General features: G+C 37.9%; 1 protein-coding gene across 2 annotated transcripts in view; it reads left to right on the top strand.

The window, feature by feature from the left end:
• The first annotated feature begins 357 nt into the window (after positions 1 to 357).
• LOC113781954 (protein PYRICULARIA ORYZAE RESISTANCE 21-like) overlaps positions 358 to 10,765 on the top strand; it is a 55,413-nt gene continuing 45,005 nt past the window's right edge. Inside the window, exons 1-3 of one of the 2 annotated variants that reach the window (XM_027327836.1) lie at positions 366 to 492; positions 760 to 841; positions 1,163 to 2,087. In XM_027327836.1, coding sequence (XP_027183637.1) covers positions 481 to 492; positions 760 to 841; positions 1,163 to 1,776 — 708 coding nt within the window. In that variant the 5' untranslated portion in view covers positions 366 to 480 and the 3' untranslated portion in view covers positions 1,777 to 2,087. Of the gene's footprint in view, positions 493 to 759; positions 842 to 1,162; positions 2,088 to 10,765 lie in introns of those variants that run through there. The other variant, XM_027327838.1, reaches the window with a different exon arrangement.

Genomic DNA, 10,765 nt, shown 5'->3' with positions numbered 1-10,765 from the left:
TTTTAGGATCATATCAGGAAACATACAAGCAAAAAGTCTTTGAAGCTAGCTATCTAACTCATACATTGTCTACTTAAAATAAGAATTAATTTTTTATACATTAAAAATGTAGTGGTTCTTTACATTAATAACTTTAAATAGGATAGGGCGTCACTCCTCCGCATGACTCAAAGCCACCGTATATTAATACACCCATATATTATAGTATATTAATACACCCACCATATATTTATGCACCCATCTTACCTTACCTTACCTTACCTTATAGTATACTACTATAAAGCAGACAATCATTTCCACCCTCCTTCCGTACTAGTACTGCATGCTATCCGGTTGCTAACATAAAGTGCTCGCACTTTTTTCTACCTGTTGACTACTCCTATCTAATTCAGCCATTTATCAGCATCGAGTTTAGTACATTGCTGCCTACATCCCTTCCCCACTCCCCTACATCGCCACTGACTGCCTTCCTCATCAACCATGGCTGAGAAGGTAAGCCAATTCTCTTGCTAGCTTTCCAAACCATCCCTCAAATGTTCTTTTTTAGTGTTTGTTCAATCTGAAAATTTTAATTGCAAGTCTATGACAGCACATACAGCGTGAGATATGCTTCTCTTTATGTCAAGATCTCTAGCCACATCTCTCAGCTAAACTAGCAGTACCATATAATTGTGCATCTTAATTTTACATTTCTTGATTGTTATATATATATATATATATGGATGATTAGTTTGCTCCGATAATATACAAACCATACAGGTCACTGTAATGAGACTCAAGGTTGATCTTCAATGCCCCAGCTGCTACAAGAAGGTCAAGAAAATCCTCTGCAAATTTCCTCGTGAGTCTCTTATAATTATCAATTCTATCTCTTATGTTTTCATTACCGGTATACTAGTAGTTCTTTGGAGCAAGTGCAGTTGGTTGGAGGACATCCACCGTTCCACCGACTATGTACATAGGCATATGCACCACCATGAGCTACAAATTTTTTCTTCCCCCTTCTCCATAATTATTAAGCGAGTTGAACAACAAAGGTTAGGTAGTGTGGCTTATGAAACTACTAGTGATCAGTTAGTGGCTTTAATTTGTATGGACAAGAATTTGAGTTTTTCTTTTTTTTTTTTTTTTTTGGGTGATGCTCAATTTTTTTGGACAAGAGAAATCAGAGACCAGGTATATGATGAGAAGCATAATCTGGTGACCATCACCGTGGTGTGCTGTAGCCCCGAGAAAATCCGCGACAAATTATGTTGCAAGGGTGGCAAAGTCATTAAGAGCATTGAGATTGTGGAGCCACCCCCACCACCCGCGAAACCCAAGGAGCCCGAGAAGCCCAAAGAGCCAGAGAAGCCGAAGGAGCCCGCAAAGCTCAAAGAGACAGATAAGCCTAAAGAGCCGGCGAAGCCTAAAGAACCCGAGAAGCCTAAAGAGCCCGAGAAGCCCACAGTGGTTGTGGTTGAAAAACCAAAACATCCCGACAAACCCTCATTTGAACCGATCCTAGTAATCCCACCACCGCCACCACCAGCACCGGTTCCAGTTGAACCGTGCTTGCACCCGCCACTTCCAGTGGGGGTCTGTTGTTTCCCATGTTCGGAAGGGTACGGCGGGGGACCATGCTACTATGGGTACGGGCGGCCCGTGCCCCCGGTACCCAGTTATGATAGCTATGGTTATGAGCACGGGTATGGGTATGGGTATGGGAACGGGTATCCGTATAGCCGCTGCGATTATTTCAGTGAGGAGAACACTGGGGGCTGTACGATTATGTGAGAGGAGTAGAGAATTTGATGAGGTTACCTTACTGTGATCCTACTACAATATGGTATGATATGGCATGAAAACTGAAAAGCATCCAAATTAATCAATTAATTTTGTTTGATGGGTGGTACATGCAATGAATGCATCGAAACAAAATAACAATACTACGTAGTTATGGCCTTAGGCCCCTCATAGACCTATGGAAGGATGAAGAAAATAATAATGTGTATATGATTATGAACTATGGAGGGAGGGAGAGAGAGAGAGAAATGTGCGGGCTTATTCAAGTTGGAGGTCAATTACAATAAGCTTTCGTATGTACCCAAATGAAAGCCGTTACATCAAATTTTCCTTTCATTATTTATAATAATAATAATAAGATAATAAAAGTTTTTTACTATCATCATTATATGCATTAAAAGTGAACGTGCTCTCTTTTTCTTCTTCTTCTTTTTCGGATTTCTCGCTTTGCTCTCTAGCAGCAGTAGTTCTTTGTCAGAAATAAAATTAAAAACAGAATTACAAAAAAAAAAAAAAGGTAGTAATGTGCTAGTGTAACAGGAATGCAGAAAGAGCCAGCTAGTAGTACTTAACAAACAGTTGGTAAAAGTGAAAACGCATATTAATTTGCATGATGCCATCTTAAATGGTCGATGCATTCAGCGGGTGAATTTAGTTAAATTGTGGTTAAGATTAATTGACGTGCAATGCAATGGATGCTTGGTTGAATGTATTTTCGGAAAACGGCATTGGTATATATGAATTATGATGAGAGCGTTTGACGAAATGAATGGGATTTGGTTCGGGACCGGTGGTTGATTGAAGCAAATGAACCGACCGCATGTAATAATAAAATGTGGTCAACAAAAGAACAACGTTAGTATGATCATCATCAATGATCAACCAACCTTCCAGATAAGTATATAGTAACAGACAGCCTCGCTCGCTCACTCTACTAGATTTAATTAATTAATTTAGGTTTGGTTTCGTTGTCTGTAATAAATTGTCAACGGTCCAGAATGCCAATCCGTCCATTATTGCAAAAAATAATTGAGGTGCGACGTAATTCGTTGTTCTTCCAAATCTTAGGCCTGTCAATCGCACCTAATGAGCTGGATTTTCATAAGTTCAAACTCATTTCATTTAATTATGCATTACTAATATTGGCTCTCAAGAAAAGTCTTTAGATATATTTTTGTATTTTGCAATTTATATATATTTAGTATTTAGTAATAATATATGTGGATATATAATTATACATAATATCAAAATATAAATATTATATATCTATAGGTATTTAAAGGGCCGGACCTATATCGGGTTTGAGCCTCATAAGGCCCAAGCTCGGCTCATATTTAATTCGGGCCTAATTTTTAGGCTAAAACTCAGATCGGCTTACTAAAAGGTCGGACTCATCGGGTTTTTTGTCAGGCCGAACGAGCCGAGTTTGGGCTGGCCCGGCCCTATTGACAGTCCTACCAAATCCTTCCATTTTGGTCTAAAAAGGCTTTTAATAATTCTCAAATGCGACTTTGTGGTTGGGGGTTTTGGATAGACATGTCAAAATGGCTGATTTGGATAGGTTTGGGTTGAATAAAATGGATAATGAGTATAAGTGAATCAACCCATTTATACACATTTAATTAGATGGGTATAAATGGATAAGTCAAAAAATGAATTGAGTAACCCAATTATCCAGTTATAACCCATTTATTTTAACTTTTATAAACTCATTTAAATTCATTTTTGCAAACTAAGTTATCAATTTATATCATCCTTTGCATCTAGCATTAGTTTTAAATATTTGCTTATAATGCACAATAAACCAAATTACCAATTTTTTCTCCATCCGTACTCTATAACGCAAAATTATATACTATTTAATAATTGAACAATAAAAATATAGAAATTTGAACTAAGAACTATAAAAGTTAACATAAAAACTTATTCCAAAAATTTTGAACTCCTAGCATTTTTTCTTGTGTAAATTAAAATTTTCATTTTGGAAAAGTAGGAAAAAAGGCTAAAACTTGTCATAAATTGGTAATGCTGAAAAATGAGCAAGTTAATAAACTAAGAGAAAATAAAATAAAATAATAAAATCAATCAATAATAATAATAATAATAATAATAATGAAACAAAAGTAGTTAACATCATGATAAAATGAAGAATCTGAAAAAAAAAAATGGGTGGATGAAGAAAGGAGATTTGGGGAAAGACAATTTTAATGGGTTAATTGAGTTTAAATGGGTATTATTAGGTAACTCATCTATACTTATACGTAAAAACTTAAAATATCCATACCCACCTATTTATGGATGGGTATGAGTAAATTTAATTAAATGAGTTTGATTGCCACTTATGCATAGCATCAAAGTGACCGCCACTGGACTTGCGATTAGTGTGACATAATACTATAACTTGCAAGTCCCTCAAGTTGAAGTCCTTCTACTTGCAGCACTGGTGAAGTCTGATCTCTCTCTCTCTCTCTCTATCTCGATTGGAGTTGGACGAAGGAAAACGACGCGATAGGTGGTGCCGGCTCTCAAATCTCAAATTTTGCTTAAGTCATGCTTTTGTGGGGATTATGAATACGTGAATGATGAGGTAATATAAATATATTTTGGAAGGTGAGGTGGGCTTATCAATTCAAAGGCAGCAACGGAGTGTGGATGTTGTGGAGGGGAGGATAAGCCGTCACTGCTCCGCACAACTCAGCAATTCCAAGCCAGCATATACACCTTATTACCTTATGTACTACTACAAAGCAGACAATCGCATCAAAATTCAACGCCCCCTTTCATTTCATTTCATTTCCACCCTCCTTCCTTCCATGCTAGTACTGCAAGCCGCCCGGTTGCTATCCTTCTACATAAAGCCCTCGCACCTTTGTTCTACCTAATTGCCTCCTACCATCTAATTCTTCAACCATTTATTAGCATCAGTTTCGTTTATTGCTCTGTTTTTAAACTCGGACCGGACCACGTGTCATCCATCCAAAGGATAGACGGTCCGGATTTGATCTTGGAGGAAAGAGAAAGGGCAATTCAGTAATTGGGTTGCAGGGCTCGGGTTTTGACCCGGTTTGACCGGAAAAATGAACCTGGTCTCTTTTTTTTTTTATACTTTTTTGAAAGGGCAGAATGTTTTTAATATGATGTTTTGATCCTTAAGTTGTTAAAAATTATTAACATACCTCAAATATTTCATACTTTATAAATGTTGTCTTAAAATTTGGTGTTATTTTTCAATTAAGTCCATAATTTTAATTCTAAACTTGTTAATGCTTATTAAATAATATAAATTGCTACTTGATTGCTCTAATTTATTTGTATTTTCTTGTTAAATATATTTGAAACATCAAATATATATGAATATACCTTTATTAATATTAACATGTTATTAAGTATTTTACATATAATATTTTAATTTTTAAATAAATTTTATTTATGAAGTCATCCGGTTCAACCCCTATCGAACTCAGTTGAACCCATTGACCCCTGATCCCTGAACTCGATCGAATCGATATCCGGTCCGGTTCTAAAAACATAGGTTTATTGCTGCCTACATCCCTTCCCCACTCTCTCTACTCTTCCCCTCCCCCAGCCCCCACAAAAAAAAGAGGAAAAATTTTTGAGTTTTTTCATTTTTTTTGGACGAGAAATCAAAGACTAGGTACATGATGACAAGCAAAATCTGGTGACCATCACTGTGGTGTGCTATAGTCTGTAGAAAATCAGCGACATATTATGTTACAAGGGCGGCAAAATCATTAAGAGCATTAAGATCATGGCGTCACCCGAGGAGCCCAAGCCGCCTAAGCCGCCCCAGGAATCTAATCCGCCTAAGGATGTGGTTGAGAAACCAAAAGAAAAACCCTGTCAACGGTAGTTGAAAGGCTGAAGATTCTGGCGCCCAAAGAACCTCCTAAGGCACCTGCACCGGCCCCAATAATCCCACCACCACTACCACGAGCACCGGTTCCAGCTGAATCGTGCTCGCGCCAAGATCTTCTTTTTCTCTCCCACGAAAAAGAGGCCAAATCTAGTCTTTTCCCTCAGAGGAGTACATTTTATAATTTTTAGTTTCTTTTGTCTGAATAAATTCTCTTTTAGAATGATTCCTAGGATGCCTTAGTGAGAGTTTTTTTTTTCCTAAATCATTCTAATTAGAGTTTTATTCTCTCATAGATTTTGTCTATGAGAGTTTTTTAGATTTTAATATTTGTGAAATTTGAGATTTTGTAAATTTAGAATCTATTTTCTCAAATTTATAATTTCCTCATTATTGACAAACCTAAATTTCTTTTGAACTTGAATCAGTTTTAATCAGATCTAATTGTCAATAGACAAACTAATGTACTGAGGCATATTAATTCATCTGGATGAAAGATACAACGGAGTATCAATTTTTCTTTTTTTGTGATAAAAGGAGTATCAATGTTACAGTCCAAAGAGCCTGAAAAACCCAAATAGCCGAAAAAGCCCAAAGAGACAGAAAAGCACATACCACCGCCAAAAAGCCTCAAGAAAAACCCCCAGTTATAGTAGTTCAAAAGCCGAAGGTGCCTACACCACCACCACCACCACCACCGGTTCCAGCTAAACCGTGCTTACACCCGTCAGTGTCAGTGGGGTTCTACTGTGTCCCATGTTTACGGCAGGGGACATGCTACTACGGGTACGGGCGGCCCGCGCCCCCGCCACCCTGTTATGATAGTTATGGTTATGGGTACGAGTTCAGGTACCGGAAGGGTTAACCGTACTGCCACTGCAATTATTTCAGTGAGGAGAACACTGGGGACTGTATGATTATGTGAGAGAAGCAAAGAATTTGATGGGTGACCTTAGTTTGATTCTTCTACTACATGGGAAGATATGATATGAAAACTGAAAAGCATCCAAATTAATCAATTAATTTTGTTTGCTGGGCGGTACATGCAAGGAATGCATCGAAGCAAAATAATACTAGTATGTAGTTAGGACCTTAGGAACCACAGAGCTCTAACTCAGTGGCCACCACCTCTCTTGGTGGGGTGGGAGGTCAGGGGTTCAACCTTTGCCTTCCACCAAATTGCTTGCCCCTCATGGGTAACTCGATTGGTCTCAGCAAGCCTCCTTAGGAGCTGGTGTCCAGTGCCCGCAAAGGTCCGAGTCTCGTGGTTATCGTGTTCGGGGGGATGGAGCCCTCCATTTGGGCCGAAGTGGGGTTACCTCTGTGTTCGTTTACATTAAGTGTGTGTGTGTTAATTTCAATTCCGGAAAAAAAAGTATATGATTATGTACGACAGAAATAGAGAGAGAGTGCAGGCCTATTTAAATTGGAAGTCAATTAGATTAAGCATTTGTATGTACCTAAATGAGTGTCGCGCCCCATTTTTAATAAAATAAAAATATGATAAGTGAGTGAAGTATGGTTTGAAAAATGGTGATGTGTGTGAAAATGAAAAGAAAAGGCCATGGGACTTTGAAATGCGACGTTTTGGCCAAAGATAGTAATCTAAAAAGGTTTTGGTAAAATGTAGGAGTCGCCACTTGGTATTGAGTTAGGGTGTACCAAGTCACTCAAAAAATGTGGATTTAAATGTAAAATCTTTTTAGATTGACTCCAAAATCTACGATAAATCAAAGAAAAATCGTTCGGGGGTCACAGTTGAAGAGAGGGAAGGAAAAGACAATGTCTAAGGCACCCTCTCAACCTAGCCTAAGCTAGTTGCATGATTTAGTCATGATTTTCCTAATTTCTAACCAAAAGATGTATCGCATTTGGATGTAACTAATATGAATGCAATCCTAAACTTAATGAGGAATCGGAAAGGACAAAAATCTCTTAGAGGCTCGACCGGACTAAATCACATGAGTTGTGATAGCCAAGGATAAGCCCTCCAAGAGGTCACGAGTAATGCTAATGACAAAAGAATGAATGAAATGAATGTATGCAATGTGAAAACATGAACTTGTGTGAAGTGAAAAAAATAATAATAAAAATAATAGTGTGTAAGTGGGAGTGTGCAAATGGGGGTGCAAGGTGAAGTATGTAAAGTGATAGTATGAAGTGTATGTGTGCTCAGTGGTAGTATATAAAGTGCAAGTGGTATAGTGAAAATGTGCAAAATAAGAGTTGTGTGAAGTGAAAAATGTAGAAAAAGGGATAGAATATGAAGTGAGAGTGCAAAATAATAGTGGATAAATGAAATGCATGAACCCTAGAGAAATGCGAGCAAGATGGGTACGGGGAGACCCTAAATCGTGACTTTTGCTTTTCCTTTTGGTTAGAAAAAGAATGAGCGTGCTAAGGCTATGTGTAGCCAAACTCGTCCATCCCCTTTACCAAAAGAGTAACTCCCTAAACTAATCAAGCAAATGACCCTAATGACTAGAGTGAAATGCAAAGTCCTAAAGATCATACTTAGAATGTGGGAAAAGGGGAAATGATCATGCAAAAATGTAAAAATACTAACAAATGCATGAAATGTAGTGAGGGCATGCGAGTATGTACTAGCGAGGGACGGCCCTATTGGGTCTAGCATTGGACTAGCCCTTTACTAACGCTTTCTCACAAGCATTGGACTTGTGAGCGATCGGGAATAAGTAACCATGACTAGCATTGGACTAGCCACGGTTATATCGTACATTTGCATTCACCATATATACACAAGTAAATGGGCATAGTTAAAACAAGTAGGCATGTGAGCACGTAATTCACATAACACATAAGCATGCCTATCTAGATGCTAAATCCTAGAAAAACGATAACACATAGCAAGTAAGCATGCAAATCACGCAAGGCAAATAAGCCCTAACTATTACATTTGAGGGGGGCCTACTACAATCTAAAAGGGGAAAATGAGATAGAATAAATGATTAAATACCTAACTATTGCAAATTTGGCATTCAAGTGCCTTTCAAATGATCAAAATTGAACTAAAATAAATATACAAAACTAAAGCCAATAAAGCAAATAAATAAATAAATGAAATAAATAAATATATATTCAAGAGGCATGCAATTAAACACGTAAAGTCACATAGGGCACGTAGGGTCAAATAAAGTGAGAAATAAGGAATAGGGTGTACCTCTCGTGCGTTGGGGCCCTAATAGAGTGAAATTACTTATTTACCCTCTAAAATAAAAGAAAATGTCAAGGCATCACTTTAGTTGAGAAAATTAAGGAAAATATACAAACACAAACTCAATTGGTCCTAAAGCCTTTAAAATTATGCATTAAATGCAGTTTAAACGATGTATGGTGGTTAATTGAAGTAAAAAAGCAATGAAGTTGCGAAATTAAAACTGCTGAGGACCAAATCGCAAATATCAGAAAATTTTAGGGCCTAATCAGAATTTTATGAAAATGTAGAGGTCAAATTGCAAATTTCAGATTTGTTCATGCATGCATGCGAAGGCTTTTGGCCACTGCAACTTTCTTCTACCACTTTTGCAATATGCGGCATTTGATAGCCAATCAAATATATCATTGGCAAGCATCAACTTTTAATCAAAACACAAGACCCAATTCATCTCAGAATTACAAAGAACGTGAGCTAACACTCAAAAGAAAGAAAAAGGAATCGTGGAAGAGCAAGAAACTCAACCACGGGCTCTCTGCGAAATCTAAGTTCAGTGCTTCCTAATGGTTTGAAAGTGCGACCATATATGTATATAAAAAAATGCACCGGAGCTATATTTATCATCTATTTGCAACGGCCAATTAAAACTTTCAACAAAAACAAAAGAAACACATGCCACTCTTCAACCTAACACTGAAATCATCATAGAGAAACAAGAAATGGGCTATGCTTATGAGCAAGAAACTTTAGCTCTTCCAGACATTGAACCTAGACAAGAAATGGATACTAAATGCATAGTTAACATTCCCCCCAGGTTCAAAACTAATCGATAGCTGATATGTTTATGACATAACAGTCAAACAACAGACAAAAGGAACATGTTAACCAAACCACAAGTTCAGCAAACCAAAGGGAGCAACAACTGTCCGCATGTACTGCTGCAATAAGCCGAAAATTTTCATGCTTATTGCAGCAGCTTTTGCGCTTGTAACTTCAGCCAAACAAGAGGACCACAAATTCCATTAGCAAATTTAAACAAAGCTTCATTTTCCTAATACTCTGACTGAACATTTCCTAAACTGAAACAAACACAGCCATGATAGTTCAATTAACAACAACAACGAACAAAAAGGAAGAAAAACAATGTAGCCAAGTCGACATGGACGACGCTGCAGCAGATTTTCTGCTATGGACTTTCCAAACCGAACCCATCATTTTTGTCTCATATACCTCAAATCCCAGCATAGCCACCGAAAATGAGACTCAACTAGGTTACCCAAATTTACAGGAAAAAGAACAGATCATTGTATAAAGAATAGACAGAAAGCAAAAAGGGAGAAATGACAAGAAAACAGCAACCATGAGCCTTTAGTTTCAGCCGAATTAGACAAAACATTGATGCATATCGACTCAACAGGGACCCCAACAAAAGACACGAAACCAGGCTTCACTTTAGCAAATCTGATTCTACTTATCATGGCTACCAACATGCTTAGTATCACTACAAGAAGCAAACAGCAAGTCAAAGTTTTGATTTTTATCAATATTTTCGGAAGCAAAAAGGAAGATGTTGAAGTCGGCATTTGCAATTCCAAAACACAAGGGGTGAAAAGCAATGGCTATCAGATACCTAGAAGCTGAAACGGAGATTATCTCTCTTGGCCTGAGATTGGAGGCTGCACTTCGTTGGGTTCACGTTCCTTCTTCCTTGCTCCCCATAGTGGCTGAAGCTCCTTTCTTCTTTCTTTTTTAGTTTTCTTCTCCAGCTCTCCCTCTCACTCTCCCCGTTACTTTTCCAACCCTCAAGCTCTTTCTCACTCTCGGCTCTTTCTCTCTCCGCTTTCTCTCTCGGTTTTTCTTCTTCTATTCCGCCGTCACCCTCCTGCCCTCTCTCCGTTTCTTTTCCTTTCAACCCTCCCATTTCTGGTTTC

The sequence above is a fragment of the Coffea eugenioides genome, chromosome 9, assembly GCF_003713205.1.
Source record: "Coffea eugenioides isolate CCC68of chromosome 9, Ceug_1.0, whole genome shotgun sequence".
Lineage (NCBI taxonomy): Eukaryota > Viridiplantae > Streptophyta > Magnoliopsida > Gentianales > Rubiaceae > Coffea > Coffea eugenioides.
The sequence above is the reverse complement of the archived record's forward strand: the minus strand, read 5'-3'. Positions and strand labels throughout refer to the sequence as shown.